Below are 25743 nucleotides of genomic sequence, written 5' to 3'. Positions count from 1 at the left end.
TGATGTGTAGCTAATTATTTATTATTCGTGCACACACTGCGGCTTCTCTCTCTCCCGACAGAACGTTGTTTTCGTGTTTTCTATCTTGTGAGTCAATGTTTTGTACGTCCTCGTCGCGTCTATCTGTTCTACAATGTGCATACAGTCATGAGTTTCTGCTCAACATCGGCAGACTCACATCTCTTTAGAGATAAACTTCACGCACGCCAAGGCTCGGGCTGCACTGTCCGGGCGGCCTCCAACATCCCCGACCCCCAGTACTGCATCTGGCCCACAGCGGAGGCACCAAACACGGCGCGAGATTAAGCAGAAGGGGGGTAAGCGTGAGCATATCTGGGCTAGGCTAGCCAGCTTTCCCCACAATAAACTGGATTACATTCGATTACAGCTGTTGTGTCTTTGTTTGCGCTGTGTAACGTTACTCAATGCGCGTCACTGACGCTTTTCATATGATTGGAACATATCTAAAAATAATGCTATAATCAACACTTACTAACTCGTTCATCTCGCTGTAATGATACATTGCATGTGTTACAAAGTTGGTAGAATAATGATGAAGACGGACTCGGCGTGACTGGGACTCGTGTTTATTCAGAACTCTCAGATACAAACACAATAAACTTGCGCTGACAGACAGCGCTCTCACAACTCAGTAGTTACTATAAATAACTTTGTTAGCAATCGTTCCGTCTCCGTGATGTCCGGTTCGCGAACAAATCATTCTTTTGAACCGGTTCTTTTTAGTGAACCGAACCAGTTCACCAAATCGGACTGAATCGTTCTAAACGGTTTGCGTCTCGAGTCAGCGCTGATCCATAATTTACTAAAGTTACTAACTTTCTGACATGAGTGACAGCCCTTCCGACTAGAAATAGACTAATGACCTGAAGTATATTCTAGTTACTACAACAGTTCACTGAACTGAGACGTGCTGAGAACTGATGTGAAGTGAACTCAGGTCCATCCGTCTCTCTGGCAGCAGCTCGTGCCTCGTAGACCTCGTTAAACCACGCCCCCTCTGCTCATTTCAAATGCAAAGATGTCAGCCAATCACAACAGTGGGCGTTTTTACTGAAGTCTCACAGCAGACACGCCTCTTGAAACAGGGCATTCAGCCACAGGGCAAACATCAGTATAGAAAAAATGCCTTTTATTTCTAAATTATGACATTTTATGATGTAAAAATCATACTAACAATATAAGTACACCTCAGGAAACATTATAAAATAATAGAAAAATGCCATGCCATGGGACCTTTAATATATTATGTGTTTTATTAGACAAGTGAGCAACTGTTTGGAGACAGAAAACGAATCATTGTTTTACAGCTCAACACAGTTTGTCTTATTGTTTGAATCTCATTTTACCGCAAGTACCATGTTTTACCAAGCCTAATATCGATCTCTCACTGCAGTGTGAACAAGCGTCTCATAGTAGCCGCCGAGTGAACGCACAGAGTAGCATTATAACAACTTTTGTATCTTATATTGTTACGACCTCTTAGTCTGATCTAGGGTCAGAAGTAGTAACATTGAGGTTATGGTAAAATTTGGAGTGACGGCAAGAGACAACGCAAAACAAATACTACGTAAGAAAAGTGATTCATTATACAAAAGTGAAAATGTATGCACAAATACGATAAAACAGCACTGCGTTACCCCACATACAGATGAGCGGAAGAAGCGGAAGCGCTCGTTTGTGGCATAAAAAAAGCTCTCGAGCCTTGTGTCGCACTCGTCTCTCATTAGCAATCGCTCCAGCGCCTCATTCAGCCCCGCCCTGCTTCATACTACAGTAACATTAATAAATCTGTAATACATTAGCTCATCTATGAATTTGATCTCTGCTCGAGTCCCATCAGATTATTTTCCACTTACTGTAGAGGTGAAGACAACAACTCCCATGACAACGCCTTTGTTTTGAATAAGCGACCTCTAGCAGCGAAAATTACATATTGTGCCTTTAATTAGTCCTCCCATTACACGCTATCATTTTGTTCATTCAGACTGATTTGCAAAGTCAGAATTCGCACGAAAACCAGACGCAGGATTTATCGCACAAACCAATCATATCATATCCAACCATAACCAATCATAGCGTGATGGAGGCATTGCCTCCTCTCATGTGACTTTCCCCCATTCATTCTCAATTACCCCCCATAAAACCCACCGAACACTTTAGGGGGTCTGCTAAAGCTCAATGGGCTCAGGGGAAGGCGGACTCCTGCTGTAACTTTACCTGCTGGTGTCACTGCTGGACAGTGTTACTTTTGAAAAACTAGTGATTTATATATAGAGAAATATCAGTACAAACATAATCATAATTCATAATGAGAATATGCGCTCCGATGGTGTCAATGTGGAAGTCAAGTTAAACATGTTGTGCAATAAGGGCAGTACTTATTTATCTTTCACACTCTGCACGAACACTTGTATATGCGCCTAATGTTAGGTTTACTAGGTTTACATTTACAACTTACATGTTTTAAATGAGAAGTCATGTTTGAGGTTGCACGTCACCTTTTTGTGGTCATTCTTTATGCTCTCTAAATGTTCCAGTGTTTGCCTGACATATTACCGCATGGACCGGCACAGTTGCCAATTACTCAAAAGTTCATATAAAATCAAAACCATATATCTAATTAAGTTGTATTCCAATTTTGAAGGTGATATCACAAAAACTGAAGTTCCTATGAGATTTTGTTTAGGTGCTGTACCAGAAATAGCCACAGGGTGTCACAGATTTCTTTGGTTTTTTTTATGCATTCTCCAGTAACAAATGAATACATTTCTGTCCAAATATAAATTCTATCACAAAATAGTTAACAAATATGGAACCTTGAGACCTTTCCGACGATATGTGTTTGTCAAGATTGGAATAAGGTTTTGATGAAATGTGAAAATGTATTTTGTAATATGAAACCTGACCACGCCCACAAGAGGAGGAGCCCGCTAAGAGAATTTAAAGTAACGTTTCCATGGTAACGCAACATCCAATTTCAAAGGATACATTTTGAATCCTTAAGCTTTCGAATGATACCTAATCTTTGATGATTACTAAAAGATGTGATATGAAAAAAAGGCAATAAATAAAAAGAGCCCCAAGCGTTCGGCTAGCGGGACGGTGACTGTTAAGGGGTTAAAGATATGAATGCACAATGCAGAGTTGTAAACATTGGACAGCCTGTGTTACAAGTGAAGACCGTTTTGAAAAATGACATCAAGAAAAAACACAAAAATTTGTAGTTTTTAAGAAAAAAAAATGGCTCAAACTTTTTCTGTCTACCAATTAAAGAAATTACAAAAAAATTACAATTCCTATAAAAACAGAAGCAGTTATCCTGGGACAGTTGTGTCACTCATCTTCAATGTGCTAAATAAAATATTCTGTGAATTTATGCTCTTAATCATTTTCAGTGCTGACAGATCCACCATGAGTGCAGACAACATGGGGCCATTTATTTGAACAGTGTTACAGCTGACCTCACTGGATGTTTGCGTGATTTTCTCAGTGACCTAGCATGCTAGCATGACCCAAAAACATTAACTCGAAATAAAAACCAAATTACAACAGACAGTTACACTACTACAGGTGCTTGCTGGGATACTCACATGACTGGGCAGGTACAGATCAAAGGGCGTCCCTGAATCCACATCAACAGCATGAAAGCCATAGTGAGACCCATAGATAACCTTTAACCTCTGTCCATTCTCCACCGTCAGGTCGACGGAGAGGGGCTTCTGAGGCAGTGAGCCGAAAGACTGACCAAAGATAAAGAACAACCGAGTTACTCATCTACTGGGAAATAAACAAAACTTTTTTATTCATTATTCATTTATTTTTCCAGGTGAGGAGTTTCTCCACTAATACACTTTTTCTAACTGCTTCAATTCAATACTGCAATTCATAAAACAAGCATTATTAAAAGACAAGTAAACACTCAGTAATTTAAAAATAAACAAATAAAAAATTTGCATTCGCACAAATAAATACAACTGAACAAAAATACGATTGAAATAAACAGTGTTTTAAGATTTTCAGGTATTCAGGTACAGGAACTGTAATCAAAAGTAAAATAAAACTGCATTTTATGAATAAAATATACAGTATACATTGCAAATATAGTTACAAAAGATATACAGTCAAGAACAGCGAGTTAATTTTCTCTTAATCTTTTGTGGTTTGATTAGTGTTATCATAGAGACGGCAGAAGGAATATTAGGCTGCTGTCACTTTAAGAGCAGCACGGATCCAATATACTGTTACACATGTGTTTTAACCGAGGATATTTTAACAGAGCACAGAAAAGAGTCTTGCATGTGAATGGTTTAAAATCATATTAAAATCACTTTTCTGTGAGCGCGCTTTGGATGTGTGTGCAGCACAGAAAACAACGAGCGGGTCTTGCACGTGAATGGTTTAAAGTCATATTAAAATGCAAACAAAGGAATCGATAAGAGGAATTGAAATTTGACATTTTATAACAAGCATCCGATTCCTGAACTTGAGTATTTTCAATTCCCAATCCTACTCACAGAACTGCAAACTGGGCTGATAGTGTCACGTAATACAGTGCAACAGTTACTCTGCACTACACGTACACACACGCCCGCACGCACGCACACTCTTGAATATGTGGTTTAAAGGGACTCTCCATAATGGCGTAATGGTTTTAATACTGTATACCCGAAGTGTCCACATAAACCATGTTTACATTGTAATTCCCATGTCATCATACACATTTGTGTCCTAATAACCCATATATACAAGAACACACACACACACCGTTGAACTTGTGCCTTGACTGTGAACTGGGATAAGATTTTCCAGCATTTTGGACATTGACATCTTCGGTTACAGGATATATTCACAGCTAATGTGAGAACAAAAAAAGGGGGCCGAGATCGATTTATGCAGTATCAGCTTCAATAACTGAAGAAAACAGTGGGAAAACACTGATGTTGAGATTTAGTGTATGGTCTTTTGGTTCTGTGCAATTATGCTGACTTCAGAATTACATTTCTGAAAGGATGAACCTTTTTTGACAGCATCTTGCACTCTGATTTATCAGACAGCAATTTGTTGAGCACAGAGGATTCATTCCTCATTTTTAAAATAACTATTTGAACCTGACACGGCATATTAAAAAACAAAAACACATTGTCACAGTTTGACAATACAGGGTGATGCCAGCCATGACAAAAAAAATATCAGTTCATGCTTGTTAAGAGAATTACAGAGAGACACTTTCCATGTGTTTCTTGTTTAATGGGTTGGCACATGCACATTCTATGGGGGATGTAAAAGACAGGGTGTGGCAGGATGTGAGCCTGTCCAGTTTTGAGAAAAGTTCAGCTTAATGCAAATGAGGAACGACTTGATGCAGTGACTACCAATGAAATTGGTGAAGATCTAGAAGATAATCATTGCAGTGAGCAATTACCTGATTTGATATGATACTCAGAAGAAAAAAAAGATAATGTGTTGTGTGAAGGACAATTAATAACGCAATAGTACAATCATATTTACAAAATTTGATTGTACCAGCATAAAAACGAATTTGGTGTCAAGGAAAAATAGTAGTGGCAGCTTAATAATAATAATAAAAATAATAAATCTTTATTTTCTATAGCGCCTTTAAATGTACATCTCAAAGCGCTTTACAGAAACAGACAAAACATAGTACACAAAAGTAGAAATAAACAAAAAAGAAAAATGATTAAAAAAGAAGAATGTTATATCAAAAACAATTAAAAACTATATAAAATTGATACAAACGTTCAATAAAAAGCTACCCTAAAAAAATGAGTTTTAAGGCAAGATTTAAAAATGCAAAGGGATTGAGCTTGCCTTATCTCAATCGGTAAAGAATTCCATAATTTTGGAGCTGATGAGGAAAAAGCCCTATAACCCATTAGTCTTAGACAAGTTTTTGGAACAACTAAAAGACCAGTTTCAGATGAACGAAGATTACGCAGAGTATAGGGGATTAAAAGCTCAGACAAATATTGCGGTGTAAACAGTAAATAAAACGGTGCAAATATTAGCTTGTAAACAGGACTCGAGTCTTCACATAATGATCGCACACAATGCTTTTGAGTGGTTTGATTTTTCAGTTTTAGTATTTTTTATAACAGGGATGATGATGATGCAAAGTGTGATGCAATGAGCCAAGATGTCCATCTGACCCATATTTTAATGACGCAGATCTTTTTTCCACATTTCATTTATCCGTCAAGAACTTCAATAGCAAAATACGATGCCCATTGCTACACCAAACTGAGGAAACCAGCTGAGGGTAACAATTTATTTGAGAAAAGCACATATTTGCAATGTCATGCTATGTTTTCATGTCCATAAAAATGGGCAGGACAACAATCTGATCTAAATGTTATAACTATAAACGGCAGAACTTCATGTCAGAAGTAGAGTAAGTCTCTCAGGACAGCAGCGAAGTAGGACACGTACTCAAAGATGACCCATTTCCAAAAACACCCCAGTTACATGATCTATTAGTACACCCTCCTATTCTTTCTCAAATGGAAGAATATATAAATGTAAACAGCGGGTAATTAGAAATATCACATTAGAAAGTATGGTTATGACCATAACTGCTTCCTGAGCCTTGATTCAAAGCAATTATGGACGCACTGTACTAGGCATCTCAGAAACCTTATATTTCAACCCTATACTCGCAAGTCACTGTGGTTTCCAGATGAAATGAACACTAGAGGCAGTAAAAACACCAAACACTTTTGTTCCTTTACACACAAATTATGATTACTTGCCTGGGGCAGACTACTAATTAACAAAGACTTGTTTTGGCACGGCTTTTTTGAGGAAGTTAAATAAAATCAGCTCATGGGCAGTACAACAAATACTTCTATGATACAAAAATGTTTTATAATTTAATAATTACTTGTTATTTACAATTATTTTAATGAGAATGTCATTTCTTTGGCACTCTGGTAATATCAATCTTGTCATAATTTCTTCTTTTATTAATTTTTTCAAGTTATGAAATACGACCCAAAAATGTTTTGGCAGCATTTGTGACATTTCACAATCATCTCTACTAACATACGAGACTTACTTTGAAAGCCATGAACTTGTGGTAAGGCTTGGGAGCCCATGCATAGATCTCCACAGCACTCCTCAAGGCGATGACCAGGAACTTGATTTTTTCATAGCGAACTGAAAGAAGTTAGTATGAATTAAATGATAATCAAAATGGTTACATGGAAGAAGAGACATTTATTAAACCATTCTAGCCTAATTTATTACAGAATATACATACAACCAAAACACAAACCACCAAAAATCACCCTTGAAAGAATAATACTTCATCTTCTGGTTTGTTAGAATGAGTTCACTAGGTATTTCCATGTAGTGCATTACAATAAATGTCAGTCTTTATAATTATAATGCAGGGATCAAGACTGCGATCAAATGGTCGCATTTTGCTACCTTTTTTCTTGCCGGTGCAACTCAATTTTGCTAGAGGACGCACTGGTGCAACCGCCACATTGCCCAACTGTTGCATATGAGAAACATAAATCGAAACGAAAGTGAAATTAAACCGCGGTAGTCGGACCGTTTATCAGCACAGCGCGAGATCAGAACTGGTTTACTCACTGTCTGATCTCGATCACGCGACACCATTACTACACAATGCCGGGAGATCCAGTGAGAAAGTGTTTGGATTAGCTGCAAAATTAATAACATCGCAGTGAGATCTAGAGGGAAATATTCAAATTCAGAGCAGAATTTTCTGTTAGAGATATCAGCGCTTACAAGGAAACCAGGAGAAATATTGTGCCATGAACAAACAAGTTGTAAGGCTTTTAAATCCACAAATCATTCACATTCACTATGGATTTAATGTAGTAACATTAACTGTAACCATGGTATTGTGGCAGAAATAATCGAATATGTATTTTTTTTGTACATTATTGATATACAACCTTTTGAGACTTTTCAAAGGCTTTCAAGTGCTTTACACTCTTTCCAGCACTTCCAAAACTATCCAGTTTTAACGTTATTTTGTAATGTGGTGATTTGTAAAACTAAGGGCCAGATTTACTAACAGCTTGCGCCTGCGCAAACCCTCTTTTGCCGTTAAAAAACTACTGTCAGGATTTACTAAGACACACCGTGGAAAATTAGAAGGTGTGGGCACAGTTATTTTTGCGGCTGATCTTATTGCATATGCATTTGTAGGAGTTTCCCTTTCAGACACAACATTTATGGGAGGAGAGTATTTAAATGAATCATGCAAGGTGATTTACTAAGGTTTGTGCTCGTCAATTAACTGGTGCTTGTGCCATTATTTGCAGACCCAAAAAAAAGCATGTCTTAAACCAGACGCTAACTGGTAGATTGTATTGGTCATTATAGAAATGATCCGGCTGTGTCCGTGTTCTTTAATGTGCGCGTCGTCAGTAGATCACGCGCAGAACTGTTCACTCTCATCTGCGCTTTTTTGGAATTACGCACTCACGCTAATTTGCCCTGTTTAATAAATCTGACCCTAAAAATTTAAAGATGTAGGAAAACTAACACTTTGTAGCAAACAACACTTTTATTAAACAAAAACAGACATTACATTTACACTATAACCAGTAGATGGTGGCAGAGGAGCACTTATTGACTTATTAGCCTTAATATATGGAAAAAAGTAGGGAGTCTCAAGAAAAACAAAACCTTTTCTTCAAATTGTGACTGAATTACACAGTAAGCAAGTAGAGAGTGCTCACTGTTGGTGAGTTCTTGATGATGGTACATTTAATAAGAGTAGAATATTGAAATTTCCGATGTAAAAAGAGTTTTTTGCACATCACTGTTGTTTATAAAAGTTCATTTGATCTCAAGTTCAGTGATATTATTAGTAGCTGCACTTATTAATGCAATAAAATTACTATTGTATGATTAAACTAACTGTAGACACATTTTCTCCAGCTCAACCAAATCAGGTACTGGCGCCACCATCTGTAGAACTTAGTGGCACCGGTGCTACTGCTCTCAAATGATAGTCTGGAGCCCTGTAATACTCAGTATGTGTTTAGTGGCTTACCTTGAATGTCTGCGCTAAAAGGAGTTTAGCCTTTGTATACAGTAAAACTGCTTGAGATGTGGCACACTGGTGTTGGTTGGTAAAGTCCATTGAAACAGAAACATATTTAAAATGGACTCACCTACTTTGTAGCTGACACATCCCTCCAGTTCTCCCACTGAGGTCCAGCCCTGTTTCTTTTCCACCTCTGGATCATTACGCAAGATCTTATTCCTCAGCCAGGACAGGTAGTACAACCTCAGCTTGTTTTTCTTACCTTTCCACATTAAATAAAGAATGAATTAGATTGGGTGATGTGCTCCATTTTCATATCGTCCTATCATCAGCATGTGAGATCGTACTATCATCTATCGGCACAACCCTAATATACACTACCGGTTTTTAAAACAAAAATACAGTAAGCATTAATATTGTAAAATATGACTACAATTTAAAGGAACACACAACTTTTTGGGACTTTAGCTTATTCACCGTATCCTCCAGAGTTAGGTAAGTCCATGCATGCCATTCTCATCTCCGTGTGTGCCATAACTCTGTCTGACGCACCCACCGCTAGCCTAGCTTAGCACAAAGACTGGAGGTAAACGGCTCCAGCTAGCCTACTGCTCAATAAGTGACTGAATAACACCAACATTTTCCTATTTACATGTTGTGATGTGTATAGTTACATCGTGTACTCTCATTCCTGCGTAATAATCAAGGAACTTTGCTGCCTTACCATGAGTGCAGCGGCGCAATGATATTACACACACTCTTACTAAACTCATGCCAATGCCTTTTTCATTATCACACTGTTTCCTCACAAGCAGTGATCAGTACATATTCATAAAGGGGCAAGCGTCAGATATGAATTTGCAGGCAAAGTTACTCTTTAAGCATTGTCATGTAGGAACACTCCAACAAGATACTATCAGAAGGCAATGGATTATATCAAGTAGTGTGAAACAAATATAATGAATGTACAAACGGAACATATAATTGATGCATTTTGTTTCCAAAGAAATATGAGTTTCGCATTAATGTATTTATAGAATTCAATGAGTTCAATCATGCATGAGAAAACACATTTTAATGTACTAATGGACTGTACAAACAATATTTAGCATAAGAAGTGCACTTCAAAGTTATAAACTGAAGAAACTCTTCTACAAATGAGAATATTGGGTTTCCATGAACGTTGTAAGAGAGACAATGAACTCACTCATGCAATTCGATTCAGTACAGACACAAAAAACAATGGGTCAATGAAAAAAGTCAATGGGAACCGAAACTGGTTACCAACATTTAAAATATATTCTATTATGTTCCACAGAAGAAAGTCAGACAAGTTTGGAATGACATGAGGGTAAGTCGTCCATGAGGGACTGCTGCTTTTACATTCAGTTTATTTGTTTATTTGATTTAAGTCTTTTAAACGCTCACCGGTTCCCGCCTCCTTCTTCCCATATCAACTTACTCCGTTACAGTGTGTACGTTAAGATAGTTGGCTAAGAAATTGTTGCTGTTTTTTTGCTTTGGTACTGTTTTTACAAGTAGTACACAACTCTTTTTTTGTCTTAAAAGTAATTCATTTAAAGTCCACATGAATTGAAATGTTTATATGAATATGTCAGCCTTACTGTTATCTATAAGCTAGTGTACTCCAAAACAAAATTTGCATTTAGAAGATATAAGCATTCAAAACTTAGTCTCTCACTTCCTCTGCAGTTCAGCTTCTTATCAGATTTTCTGTCCAATCAAATGCTCTCTAGAATCTGAATCCCTTACACTATAAATAGATGATGAAGCTGTGGCTAAAATCGGTCACTTGTTCACACATTTACTGTTTTCTACATGGTGAATGGCACATAGTGCACTGTATAGGGGATAGGGAACAATTCAGACACTGTAAATATGCTTTCCATTGGGAAGAATGAAGTCTGGTTTCACGTTATTGTCATGCGAACTGCCGCATCACGCACACAGTTTGCTCCGGTCCAGAGACAGGATATCACAGAGCAGATCACATGCGCCAGTTGGCAAAGACCAAAAAAACACATCGCTTAAATATAGCATTCTGTGCAGAATTAAAACGGGTTCGATAAGGAGGAAATTAGGAGGAGAAACGGTTAGAGATTAGGATAAAACGTAAAAAAAGGGGAGGAGCTGTTTGATATGTCCCGCCTGTTTCAGTGGAAATGACGTCAACACATTGAATAATGCTGCGTGTTTCAAGGCACTTCAGTTGGCCTTTAAAGCCTGCAATTAATGTACATTTTTCCTTTCACACAATCAATAATTTTTTTAATGGTGACATTTGATCTGTTTCAAGTGTGGTTCATCCAACTAGAATTTAGATCCCAAATTATCAATGTGATAAAGCCTTTTTAGTCTTATTGTCAATTCTACCTGGTCTCTTGCAGGACTTGTCAAAAGCTCTTGATTTAGTTCATTGATTTGCCAGTATCTGTTGTAGTAAACTGCTTTATGTAGAGTATGTACCTGATATAGTGATGAGGACATTGAGCCCCTCCAGTACGTCCATCTGTTGGAAGCGTCTGCGGCTGATGAGAGAGTAAACTTTGCCCTGACCACTGCGGTCCAGCAGCCACAGGCCGCTCTCTGTGCCCACCAACAAATTCACACCTAAACACATGGGAAAAATAAACGCAACGTTCATATTCTTGGCTCATCTGCTCGCCTGTATATTTATGTTACGATCACGAATGAGAGTGCCCGTGGTTACCACTAGACGGCACTCCATCCCGGACTGTCACTTGATCTAAGATCTACATTACCCATAATACTCTCTGCCCGGACTCTTCATCCCTGATTACATCCACCTGTGTCTCATTACCCGGTTCACCTCACTCTATATAAGCCTGGTTAGCTCAGTCATTCATTGCGAAGTCTTGTTTGTTGTAACACTGCATTTCTGAGAGTTTTCCCTGCTTTCTTGTCTTGGTTTTGGATTACTTGCCTGTTCTGTGGATTACCCTTTTGACTGTCTCTCATGTCTTGTTTGCCTGTTTGGACTGCTTTAATATTTTTTATCCTTTAATAAAGCTGCATTTGGATTCTCAGCCTTCTGTCTCAGAGCAGTTACGTTAAAATATAGTAGGCATCATCAAAAAGGTGTAAACTGTATTTGATCTTTTAATATCACTGTGGCAAGCAGCGAGACGAGGGACCGTGGGCCGGTGGCGAGTGATAATGAGCGCCAGCTGCGCGCCACACCGGTCTCGTCTCACGGCGGAGCAACAACAGTGCAAGATGAGAGAGGACCAGGCCTGGGGCCTCATTTATAAACGTTGCGTACGCACAAAAGAAGGCGTACGCCGCTCTCTACGCAATAATTGGTATTTATAAAAAGCAAACTTGACGGGAAAATGTGTGCTCCTTCACGCAAGCTCTGACCCAGGCGTACGCACAAAAACGGGTGAAAAGAGAAATGGCGACACCGTCGGCAGATGGAAGAAACACGTGAAAGTGTGTGAAACCGTTGTGTAAAAGAAATGGCTATTCTGCCTCTCATAAATAACATGAAGACTTCACAAAGCAAGTCTTACAATTAACAGCCTACACGAACACCTGTTTGATCGATCTGCAGTGTAAAACAAACAAAATCAAACGAAAATTACAACAGAATTGCAAAAAGAAAAGTGAAATATGTTCTGCAATAATATTGGCATGTTACGCAATTCATCCTCATAAATAATATGGTAAACATAACGAAATAGCTAATGTACAAAACTGATATTCTCGTCAATGTGTCCGTCTGGCGGAGCAGATATAGATGCAATTAGATAGACAGATAGATAGATAATTAGGGAGATATACAGATAGATAGATAAATAGATAGAAAGATAGATAGATGTAGGCCTATTAATTGTCCACTGGGGAAAGTTGTTTTCATAGTAAAATTTCTTCATCAGCTACGGAATCATGGTATTCATGCAAATACCTTTAGTTTTATTTTTGATAAAATAACGAATGACGTATGTCTCAACCATTCAGAAAGCTGCAAGACATTACATTTGCACTGAACTATTTCCCATTTCCACGTAGATCATAACCGACATCTGTAGCTTGTCAGATGCAATTAAATGGATGGAAATAAAATGCCCCATCACAATGCGTAATGACGCACAATGACTGATCTTGCGCTCTTAGAAGATGTGGCAAATGGAAGGATTCGGAGTGAAGGCATCTTCAGACAGCAAGAAGACTTGCTGGCAAACGAGGACACACTGTGGAGATGGAGCGCTAGACACTTTTTTGCCTCGACTTTGATGTCCGACCATTTCTTTTATATTTTGGCCACGGTCCGAGGTTGTGAGGCAACAGCATTTACGGCGTCTGCAACCTTTTGCCACTCAAGAGCCTTTTTGGCATTAGTAATGTCCACATTGTGCCCTCCAAAACAACATTTTTCTCCTCTTTTCCACCTCGCCAACGATAACTTCTACTTCACATTAAGTGAAGTTACGTTTTTTTGATTTCCTCTCTGTATTTGCCATGATTTCGCAATCTATGAATATTAACTTGTGGGCGTTTCACGGACTATTTATGGGCAACTATGGGCATGACATGAAGCCGCAAAAGCTGCGCTACATTTAGAATTGATTGTGATTTATTAAGGGAAAACTGCGTAGGATGTGCGTGCGCACGGTTTTATAAATCCGAATATTTCTGTGCGTACGTACGTCCTATGTTTCATCTGTAAGCCACTTCTGACGCAAATCCTACGCAAAGTTTTATAAATGAGGCCCCTGGACTTTACATTGTGTTTTGTTTACGTTTTGTTATGTGTGTGCACGGCAGTCGTCTGTGAGGGGCTGCTGCTTTTACTTTCAGTTTGTGTTTATTATTTGATTAAAAAGTTGTTGAACGTTCGCCGGTTCCCGCCTCCTTCTCCCCATACGAACAAACCCTGTAACAATCACTATTTTAGTACATTACGGCACTTTAAGGGTGGGTTGCACTAATGATTCTAATGAGTCGTCAGTTCACGTCCCGCTGTTTTTAGTGATTGAAACGCTGCAGCAGGTGCTGTTTATGGATCACAAGTGGCCAAAAGGTGCATCTTGTTCACATATTTTTGTTTTAAGATGGAAATTGGACATGTTTGTGGTGTAGTTCTGTGGAGTTATGGCAGTTTTGCCCTCCAAGGCTCCGTGACAGACACGTGACTGAAAACTATGAATACCTGCTTTAAACAAAACAAAAAATACACATTGATAATAGCATGTTTATGTAATATATGGGTGGGATTACAAGTTGTTCAGTTATTAATGCAGGAAGTCATTTAATGTACTGATGTGACTGAGATCTTTACTAAGATGGGGAGTGTCTACAGTATGTATCTGGATGTGGGTCATGTGTGCGTCATCAAACTCACTGAAATAAATTTAACACATACATATGAGATATAATTACAAAAACAGTGCTGAAACCATTTCTTTTATGTGGAAATTTGCTGAGTTCGATGAAAAACAGTAGGTATTTTGCTCCATATATTATACAAACAACTGAAAAAGTAGATTTCATTTCAGCTTTATAAGTAAGTGAACATAAAATGAAGTGTGCATTTCACTACAGTGATTTTCAGTTTGATAGTGCTCCTTATTGAGCAGATGTCAAAGCAGGGGTGTATGGAGTTTATTTCATATGACACAGATGTATTATGAATCAAGCAGGAACATGCAAATGGTCTTTATTAATATCAATAGTCTGCACTGCATGTATTTCTGTGATGTGTGAATATGAACTTGTCTCACCCCACAGGCTAGCGCAGAGGATCTCAGTGTTGAACTTCTTTTTATATTTGCGGATCTCTGGGGCGTCACTCTGAGGTCGAATGTTGGTCGGGTTGACGTTCACCACAGAGCCCTTCCTGTGGGGCTGTCTAACACACGGCTCACACCTGCCATTCACTGACAGACAGAGACAGAGATACATGTGTTTTATACACCGACATTTTATACAGGTCAGTGGGCAACAGATATGAGGACTCACGTTGGTCGTATCCCTGCGGACTCTGAGGTGGAGATATCTGCAGCAAACGGGGGTCAATAAAAGGTGAGAATGAGGACGAGGAAGAGGACGTACTTTTTCCTGGCTGGATATTGAATACTTTCTGTAAATACAGAATAACACAAGCGCAAAAATCGAGTGGAGAACTTAACATGATAGTGCAAGTATGATCAAGCAGACCACCAAATCAATGCTTTTGCCTGACCACATTAAAACATGATCCTATAATATTTTTACATCTATGTAAAAAGGGGGAAAAACTATTAGGCTAACTTAAGGCCCGGGTATAGTTCATGTTCTGCGTTCCGCTCCGTCTTGCGCACAGTTGAGCGCGCAAGCCTTTCAAAATATTTGGCCGTGAGCGCAGAAAGACGCGTTTTATTTTCAAGCACTCAAGTCACATGCACTGTTGTACGTGCACCGTCCATGTGGTCACAAAAATTGGGCTTTAGAGGTGGGCGATAGCCTGAATGCCAGCCGAACTTAGCCCCGCCCACAACATTTGAGGTCGGGAAGTTCGCTCTGTACTTGATCCGTTGTGGAGCAACTATGCTCGAACCAGAGCTGTTCGGACAAATTAAATTGTCAGGGCGGGCTTTATACGATGATGGACAGATGATCAACAGTAACGCCATCATCCACGTCACCAAAGAGCGCTTGGGTTGAATTTGTTTACTAAATGGAGAACGTGTTCGTATATGCGTTCACCTTTGCTATTTCTCTCAGAAATGATGATGGTGTTGGTAAATACTCCGTGCATCCTTACATTCTTTTTACAACGCCGGCAAAGATCATTTACACTCATCATCTTCTTCTACTTCTTCCAGCGTGTGTGCAGTTGAGTTCTGTTAACAACTATGCATTGCTCTGTTTGGTTGTAGGTCTATCCAATTGAGTGCAGAGGCATTTTCGCCCCAAAATCACAGCCCAATGGAGCAGTATCAGACTCATAATATTCTGACTAGAATCTGAGTATGACGACGTCAGGCTAGGTGGGCGATATACTGGCAGACACAATTAACTGGTAGAAATTTGTCAACCGGTATTGATTTTGGACTAGCATCTCTATCGTTTACATTTATGTATTTGTCAGACGCTAGACTATAATTTGCTAGTCTATAAAAAGAACCCCCCTGGAGCAACAAGGAGTAAAGTGCCTTGCTCAAGGACACACACACTGGTGGCGACTGCTGGGATCAAACCAGCAACCTTCTGCATATCAATTCAGTGGTTTACCCCACTAGACTAGTCCACCATCTCCACGAAAGCCATTGCGGTTCCCATTTTAAATCGTTGAAATGCAATGAGCAGCGAAAAATAACTCATTTTGGTATACAGGTGCTGGTCATATAATTAGAAAATCATCAAAAAGTTTATTTATTTCTCTAATTCCATTCAATAAGTGAAACTTGTATATTATATTCATTCATTACACACAAGCTGATATATTTCAAATGTTTATTTCTTTTTTTTGATGATTATAACTGACAACTAAGGAAAATCCCAAATTCAGTATCTCAGAAAATTAGAATATTACTTAAGACCAATACAAAGAAAGGATTTTTAGAAATCTTGGCCAACTGAATTAGTGAAATAAATCAACTTTTCGATGATATGTGCGGTGCGCGCTGTCTGAAACACACACACACACATGAAGAGAGCGCATGAGTACTGAACTGGGTTCTTTTTGCAGCCTAATTGGGCTTCAACAGTTAAATACACACACTCATGTGTCAAAATGCCCAGTGTTTTTTGTACATTTAATTTGTTTATACAATTTATGTAGGCTAGTATTTCTTATTTAGTTCTTAGTATTTAGTACTATTTCTTTAGTGTCTTTGTTCTATTGCTTGTAATTAGTTTCTTTTTCTTATTTTATAACTGAATGTTTACTTGTCTTCAATGAGCTTGAGAGATATTTTACTTAGGCTAGTTAATTTTGTGATATTGAAAAGATTTTGGTCATATCACCCACCCCTAGGCTAACTCTAAAACATTTCTGTTAGTGTGTGAAAGGTTTTAAATTAGAGCTTCTTTATTAGCTTATTTCGAAATAATGAATGGCTTAAAACAGTGTCACATCTGTGTAAAATGTACAAGTGACAAAGTGTCAAACTCTTAGGGTGCTTTCACACTGGCACTTGTGGTGCACACCAGCGCTCGATTGACGTCAGAGATCTGTTCGTCTGTATGCTGTGAACGCTGTTTGCTGATGTGAACACAATTTTACTAATTTGCTGAAGTGAACCGCTATTGATGACATATGAATCGATAAAACTGTGCTTGTGTGTGTTCTTACTTTTCTGACAAGCATGACTGATGCACTGCAAGCAGAAAGAATGTGCATCTCATTTCTGCTCGGCTTCAGCAGAAACGGACTCCCACGTTCTTTAGATTACATTTTGCAGCACATTTGTGGCCGATAGACACAAATGCCATTATGTGCTGACGCTTTGACAAAAAAAACAAAATATCAAAGTATTATATAAAAGCAATGCTATGCATTTTGCCGCCTTCTCCTGTGTCGTTGTTACCAGCAACCGGGGTAAACAGCTGCTGCTTTGATGACGCATCAAATAACACAATCCAGCAGGACGGGGACGCAATTAGGGCTGCTCCGAATATAATTTTTTGAGCTTCGAAGCTTCGGTAGTAATCAACATAAAATATTCGGAGGGAGGGGGCTGAACATATTTTCACACTTCTCTCTAATAAAAGGCAGGAATCTGGAAAAGCGGCGCGCCTCACGCGGGCAGGGCTTATATGCTCCGAGAACGGACACTGCACTAGTGATACAAAACACACAGGTCTTTTACGTCCCAGTACAAGCTCCTATATTTCGCAGTAGATTCATTTAGATTGATAATAACAGGAAATATTAGGATTGCTGCGATATTCTGTGTTACCGGTTCAGGCATAACACCGGTTACATCACTTATATATATTATAGTAGTAAAAATTATTTCAAAAACAAAAAACTAAAAAATATTAAAGTGAAGTGAGCAACACTATGCATTTTGCCGCCTTCACGCTCGCTGTCGTTACTAAGCAACGGGGTAAACAGCTGCTGCTTTGATGACGCAAACGCACCGCGGTTTAGACCCAAATAATATAATATAAACACAGTCCAGCGCGGGCAGGGGGAAACAATCGAACTCGGGTTCAGTCCAGGCAATCGAACAAGAGTGAAAGCACCCTAAACAGCTCTAACTGCTTACCTCTGAAACATGAGTATTGTGTGTTTCCACGATCACAGTATTAGGCACACATTAAGAACCAATCTATCAAAACCAAAACTCTGAAATGATGTTGAACTGCTGCTATCATGGGGTCTGAACAAAGCCAGAAGACATCTGGATGAAGACCTACATCAAAGCTCTGTGTGGTGTCTTGGTGGCAGGTGCGCTCATGTGTGGGGCTCTTGTGCAGGAGGTCCGGCAGATGGTAGCTGTCGTTGGACTGGGACCCAGAAGGCCTCTGGTAGACGTTATGTGTTGGCTTTGCTGCACTCTGCTGGAGAAACATGAACATCTGTTTTTTTATGGGGAATCACGCTTTGAAAAAGCTGACAGTATCTCCGAAAAACTGCTGGATTGAATAATCACTATAAATACAGTCAATCTCCACTGGTGAAAGATGAGCTGCAGCATCACAAAGGCAAAGAGTCAATTAAGACTAAACTATTGAGTTAAGTTTTTTCAATATATACTCATATGTCAGCCTGTTCCCTAAAACAACAGCCTGAAGGTGACTTTACCTGTTGTGGTTTCACATTGAGATGAGGCTGAAGAATGATTTCATTAAACTGTCCTCTGGATAACAAGGGCCTTCCATTGCTCAACGGAGACCTGGACAAACGACAGATCAATTTGAATGACGCCAAAGAAAACATCTGGGTTACTCTTTATTTTAAGGTGACGTAGTTGCATTGTACTAAGTAATATTAATTAACTACATCTACTTACTATAGAGTTACGCTCTGGTTTAGGGTTAGTTACTTGTAATTATGCATAATTTACTGTTAATACTATAGTAAGTACATGTAGTAACTTGTAACTATGTCACCTTAAAATAAAGCATTACCAACATTGGTTCCTTTGACCATGTACAACACAAGAACAACCAGAATAAGTCAACATTAGGACCACACATTTAATTGTGTAATTCCAACCAGTTTTTAATTTATTTTACAGTTGCATGTACTTTAAGTGTACTGGGTAATATAAGGTAAGGGCTTCAGGGCTAGTACCTAGTTATTACCCAGTTATTGCAATTACTATAATAAGTACCATAGTATGTACATGCATGACTAAGATAAAGTGCTACCTACAAATCTAATAATATGAGGAGGTGATGGCATGAGGTTTGGATTTGGAATGAGGGGCATGGTACAAATTCTCCTTAAGGCTTCCTTCAGTTTATCATCAAAATAAAGGCTTTACCCTTACAAAAAAAGAAGTTACCTTATAAGTAAAGTTTATTTAGTATGTATACTAATGTCAGTGTACTAGTAGTATACTTCTGAGTGTACTATTTCAAAACATCTTAAGACTAGATTGGCCCTCGTTTTAGATTATAAAAGCATAACTTTAGGGGACACTTAATATTCAACAATATTATTGATCTGCCTGCATTGACACCATTGTATGAGAACTGAGCTGGACGATGACATCACGGTTTTCTCTAGAGCGGCTGTATAGATACATTAACTAAATTAATAACTAATATTTTTTACAATGGAAATGAATCAACACTGAACTTACTTAAGCTGGGCAATGACACTATTTTCTTATAGAGCTGCTGTACAGCCAAACCAAACTAGTTTTTCAATTTGTATTGCAACTATACTGCAAATTAACTTAATTATACTTTTGAGTTTACTAGTAATAAAAGTTTTACAATATGAACATACACTTTGTATCCAAAGTATACGCTCAGTAAACTACTAGTTTAATAGCTTTTATGCTGCAAGTGCAATTGTAAGCTTTCATTAAGTGAACTCATCTTTCTTATAGTTTACTACTCATATATTAAAATATATTAAAAGCTGCAGTACGTAAGTTTTGCATCTTTTTCGCCATCTCTGTTTGAAACCTGCAATTGCAGTTATTCATGGAATTATCATCTTCACGTTTTTACAAAGTGTTTTAAAATAGTATGTAAAATGCTGGTGTACTATTTCAAAGAAGCCAATATGTTTGAAGAAGTTTTTAATTAGCCACTCTATTAACTCTTTCCCCGCCAAACAGAACTTTCCATAATTTGAAAGAAAACGCTTCCCCGCCAAACACAGAATTTTCAGTGTTTCCGTATTTTCACTGTTATACGCTAGGGGGCGCTATTATGCATCTTCTGAATGAGTACATCATCTCCTGATCAAAACACAGGCGAAGAAGACGCAAGCAAAAACAAGCGATCGTATGCAAGCAAATGCGTATGTAAAATAATGTGATCATCAACATTAAACATCATATAAATCAAAACGGCCTAATGTTACTGAATGAAATGTTGATGAGATATAGGACTGTGAAGCTTTAGGGGCTCGATCTACTCCATCTGTGTTTGATCATTGATCTGAATCTGATCTGGATGTAGTATTGGACAAAAACGTGATTTTCTCAGCTTTTTGCTCCAAATGTTGCTTTTTTTTCCTGAAACTTACCCATATTCAAGTGTTGATAAAAAAAAGGAATGCATGAATCTAGAATAAAACAGTTTTTGTTTAAAAGCAGAGGGTCTGCTCTTTCTTTTGATATATTGCATGCTCAGATATTCATGTTACAAAATATTCTATGGGCCATTACATTTTTGTGAAAATGATCAAAAACGCTGGTGCTGGCTGGCAACCTTTTCTTAAAAACGCTGGTGGTGAAAGAGTTAAAAGAGTAAACTACAAGACAAATATACATAGAATAATTAAATATACTTAGTCAAATATACTTAGACTTCTCATACCTGCCAGTGTAAGTCAAATATACTTGAGTATAATTTAAGTATAACTGGTAAGTACATAAAAAGTAGACTGAAAGTATACTCTCTCATATACAAATAGCACACTTGAATAAACATCAGTGCTGTTTCAATGTGATATGTTTTGTTCTTTTTTTAGACTCCATGTTTATCATATCTTTCAGAATAAGCACAATGTGATTGTTTGGAGAAATCATGCAGCCCTACTCTGGAGCAAAGCTGCAATGTCTTTGCCAGGCTGCTCAAGAACTAGATGTTTTTCATCCAGAAAACGATCAGCACAAGCTAATGTGGTTTGACGTTGGTAGGACATCGGCAGAATAGCAGAAATGTGACTGCCACAGGCACTTCAACTCTTCATTGCGATGTATTCACTGTCTTAATTCAGTGACATGCAGAGCCCAGCGTGTTCACAACCTCTGACACAGGGACCTATCCATCCGGCACCAACCATATGTCTCCTTTCACATTCATTTAAATCATATCAGGATTCTTTTGGTATGGAGTTTAAATTGGTTGCAATCACTGTTGAAAGGGACAGTACACCCAAAAGCAATTATGTCATGATTTACTCTTGTTGTTCCAAAACTATATGAGTTTATTTCTTCTGCTGAACACAAAAGAAAATATTTTGAAGAAGGTTGGTAACCCAGCAACATTGAAGCTCATTGACTTTGTATGGACAAAAACAAATGTTCTTGCATGTTCCACAGAAGTAAGAAGTCATACATGATTGGAACAACAACATTTTAATTTTTGGGGAACTGTCTCTTTAAAGGGATAGTTACATCAAAACTGAAAATTGAGTGTCTTGGTAACCAGACAGTTGACGGTTGCCATTGACTAGCATAGTAGGAAAAAAAATACTATGCAAGTCAATGGGTTCCGTAAACTGTGAACACCATCATTTTCAAAATATCTTCTTTTGTGTTCAGCAGAAGAAAGAAACTCATACAGGTTTTGAACAACTTGAGGGTGTAAAGGGAACTATCCCTTTAAGGCATTGCCATGGCTGATACACTTAGCACTTAGGAGGTATATTATATAAAGTATAACTACAAAATCACATCATCTTTGACCAGTTTTTGTTTTTAAATCGGTCAACTTTCAGAGGAGAGCAAACCGTCAAGGTGAGATTACCTAGTCTTCTCATCATCTTCATCACTGGAGGAAGAATATTCCGCAAGCTTCAATAATGGGCTGAAGGGCGACTTCATTCCCAAACCCTTAAAGACGAAAACAGTTTGATATTAAAAAAACACAAATCTTAAGGCCTGTTCACATCAAGGACTATAGCTATTATGATATAGTTCTATAAATGATTCTAAATTTAAAAGACCAGCAGAGTCCACACTAGAGGATGTATACCCGACCCGAGCCCGATCAAATAAATTAAAAATATTACCCTAACATCCGTCTTCCTGTGTGCGGAAATTTGTTTATGTAGCTGTGACAACGCGCAACATGTGCGTGCATATTGCATATTAGGCTACATGTGACTGGCAGCGCAACTTCAGCGCTGCTGGCAGGACCATCGAGCAGAGGAGGACAGCCTTGAAGCCATCCACAGTTGATGCAATAATTTTTCTGCATAAAAACCTGGATTATCCTAAACTTTGATGGATGGATTAAGTAAAAAGATCCCATGTTGCAGTTTAGTAGCCATATAGTTTTCGAGAAAAATGGTAAGAGGGATTTTCATTTCAATAAGCTGCATTTGTGTTTTGTTCTGTTAGCTTGGGCCATTTTTGGTAGACCTTTGTTCATTTCATTTCAATTGGTTATTTGATTGGGCCCTGTGTTAACATGTGTATTTGTTTCCCCGTGTGCGCGCTGATGCGCTTATCTGTAATCATTTCAGAATGCCTTCCTACAGTTGCTTAATAAAAGCGGGCTTTCCACACAAACAAACGTACACGTGTCATTAGTATGAGAAAATAGATTCGGGTTCGGGTCGGGCTCGGACATAAATATCGTATAGCCTGTCGGGCTCGGGTTGGGTTCGGTTACTACTCTGTCGGACGCGGGCCGGGCTCGGACAGAAAAATGCGGCCCGATCCGCACTAGTCCACACCACAAACATAACTATAATAGCACAGAGAAACAATATAGCTGGAATCACTATCAGAACAATTTTTATACAGCAGAAGAATGATAAAAAACATTTACAGCCGATCATTTACATTTACATGAATGCATTTGGCAGACGCTTTTATCCAAAGTGACTGACATTGCATTCAAGGTACACATTTTACATTTTGTCAGTTTTTGCTTTCCCAGGGAATCGAAGCCATGACCTTGGCGTTGCTAGCGCCACGCTCTACTGTTTGAGCTACAGGAAAGCGATCAGAATCCATCCTGCTTTAAAGGTGCAGTATGTAATATTGATAGCTAGTGGTTGAAATGGGTACTGCAGTTCAAATTCAAAATATTGGAGAGCGTTGTTCCCCCGCCCCCTCTTCCTCAGACTCAATGCTCACGCGGGTTGCCAGATTGAGGACACGCTACAGGAGCGGGCATAATTGAAAATGGAAGGCGAGGAGATTTACAAACTGTAGATTGAGGAGTTGATATTTTTAATATGCTCCCGTTCATAGTGATTTTTAGAGGCTTTTTAAGTCGGGTAGAATCTGCGATCTCTGAACTAGTTTGCTTGCTGGCTTACATTGCTGTGTTTTCCACCAAATGGAAACCTGGGGTGTCGAAATACTATTTGCTAAATTGGTAGTGGGTGGGATCTCACATACCAAAACAAAAACAGATATTCTGACACGGAATGCAGATTTCAAAGTAGAATAACTGTCTGTATCATTGTTTTTCAGAGAAACAAGTATGTAAACTGTGGGTCATGACCGAAAGGACAAGATCCCGGATACAGGCGGCCGAAATGAGCTTTCTCCGCAGGGTGGCTGGGCACTCCCTTAAGAGATAGGGTGAGAAGCTCGGTCACTCGGGAGGAGCTCAGAGTAGAGTCGTTGCTCCTCCACATCGAGAGGAGCCAGCTGAGGTGGCTCGGGCATCTTTTTCGGATGCCTCCTGGACGCCTTCCCAGGGAGGTGTTCCAGGCACGTCCCACCGGGAGGAGGCCCCGGGGAAGACCTAGGACACGCTGGAGGGACTATGTCTCCCGGCTGGCCTGGGAACTTCTCGGGGTCCCCCCGGGAAGAGCTGGAGGAAGTGACTAGGGAGAGGGAAGTCTGGGCGTCTCTGCCTAGACTGTTGCCCCCGCGACCCGGCCCCGGATAAGCAGAAGATGATGGATGGATGGATGGAAGTATGTGAACTTAGCCTGGCTCCGCCCTCCTACGTACTTCCGCTCAATTTTCATTTTCCTTCAGTACTCAGTCTGGGATTGCGGTATATTCTCTGGTTTTCTCCGGTCAAATTTTAACCGGTCCAATCAGCGAACAGAGGGAGTGGCTGAGAACGATGACGTTGATGTCGTGCGCTAGTTTGAGATGACATACATCACGACCAAACGTTAGCGATTGGTTATGCCAGGAGCAGACTGGCTCTGGGCAGATCCAATAGTTTTAAACTTCAACAGAGTTCCCGCCTTCAAGGAAGTAAACTCTTGTCAATGGAGAGTGGCCAGACTCTCTGTACAAATGAAATGTACGAGAGTCTGGTAGGACCCGGCTAATGTGAACTTAGCATGTTTCCTAAATATCTGCAAACATGGTATTTTTAGGCTTTAGTACAGTCAAAAAATTGCATACAGCACCTTTAAAGAGCTTGAGCATGTAAAGCGGCAGACGACAAAACTAAGAGTAGTTATAGTTATAGATCTTGGTGTGAACGAGCCTTATAATATTCTATATTTGGTTGGAGAACTAAAGAATCTCTGTGTAAAAAGCAGAAGTACAATTAGTTGCGTGTAAGCTCTGCAACATTATCAAATATGAAATACAGATCCACACCTGGTTTGGTAGCGATGTTCCTGGACTTTGAGAGTTTCTGTTTTGATGAACTGGACTGTCCAGCATACAGTAACCTGCAAGCATAAGAATGTCTACATGACAGCAAAGACATACGCTTGAATATCTGACCTCATCCTTATTCTGATACCGGTTTCAATAAGTTACAGAGAGAAAAACACACCTGACTGTGAACTGCTCGTTGAGCTGTTAGAGAAGGACATTTTAACACTGTTGTCCAGAGAAGACTGACGATCTCCACTGAGGGAAAGTCAAGAAACAAAAACAGCCTCAGTTTCTCGTCTGAGGATGATGAGGGGCTTCAGAGGACTACATTTGAGCCTAATCAATGTGGGTTTGAAAATGTTTAATGTTTCAAACAACACGTGCATAGAAACAACTTACCTGGATCCATATCTGTGGTGGCCCGTGACATCTTTGAATTTTGACGTTGTTCGTTCTGGAATCTTGAGACAAAATGTGCAAAAATAAACAGATTGCTTCCTTCTTGTGCCAGTTTTTTTTGTTGTGGTTTTATTTTACATTTTAGGCATTTGAATGACTAAAGCTAATTATGTTTTATCCTCCCCCATTGACCTACATTTTGGTCCTTTTCTGTGGTATTTTAACTTTTTTTGTGCCAACCCTATTTCTGCTTTGAATCTATGTCACATTAAAGGAAGGAAGGCACCTCCCTTTGAAAGAGGAAGCCGATTTGACCACAATTTTAGCAGCTGCCACCTATGCAAAGGTTCCTGACACAGCAAA

General features: G+C 39.0%; 1 protein-coding gene across 8 annotated transcripts in view; it reads right to left on the bottom strand.

Annotated features, from left to right (window-relative positions):
- The window catches only part of LOC307139683 (mitogen-activated protein kinase kinase kinase kinase 4), an 89176-nt gene that overhangs the window by 21985 nt on the left and 41448 nt on the right, over window positions 1–25743 (bottom strand). For 2 of the 8 annotated variants that reach the window (XM_079838734.1, XM_079838736.1), the window contains exons 18-29: window positions 25381–25442; window positions 25160–25236; window positions 24979–25070; window positions 22199–22284; window positions 18846–18936; window positions 18458–18601; window positions 15071–15191; window positions 14833–14988; window positions 11555–11698; window positions 9195–9329; window positions 7094–7194; window positions 3612–3761 (exon numbers count right to left, since the gene is read on the bottom strand). In XM_079838734.1, the coding sequence (XP_079694860.1) occupies window positions 3612–3761; window positions 7094–7194; window positions 9195–9329; window positions 11555–11698; window positions 14833–14988; window positions 15071–15191; window positions 18458–18601; window positions 18846–18936; window positions 22199–22284; window positions 24979–25070; window positions 25160–25236; window positions 25381–25442 (1359 nt within the window). The remainder of the gene's footprint in view (window positions 1–3611; window positions 3762–7093; window positions 7195–9194; window positions 9330–11554; window positions 11699–14832; window positions 14989–15070; window positions 15192–18457; window positions 18602–18845; window positions 18937–22198; window positions 22285–24978; window positions 25071–25159; window positions 25237–25380; window positions 25443–25743) is intronic. The other 6 variants (XM_079838739.1, XM_079838735.1, XM_079838737.1 and 3 more) reach the window with 6 other exon arrangements.

This window comes from Gobio gobio (genome assembly GCF_949357685.1).
Source record: "Gobio gobio genome assembly, chromosome: 16".
In the NCBI taxonomy this organism is placed as follows: Eukaryota; Metazoa; Chordata; class Actinopteri; order Cypriniformes; family Gobionidae; genus Gobio; species Gobio gobio.
The sequence above is the reverse complement of the archived record's forward strand: the minus strand, read 5'-3'. Positions and strand labels throughout refer to the sequence as shown.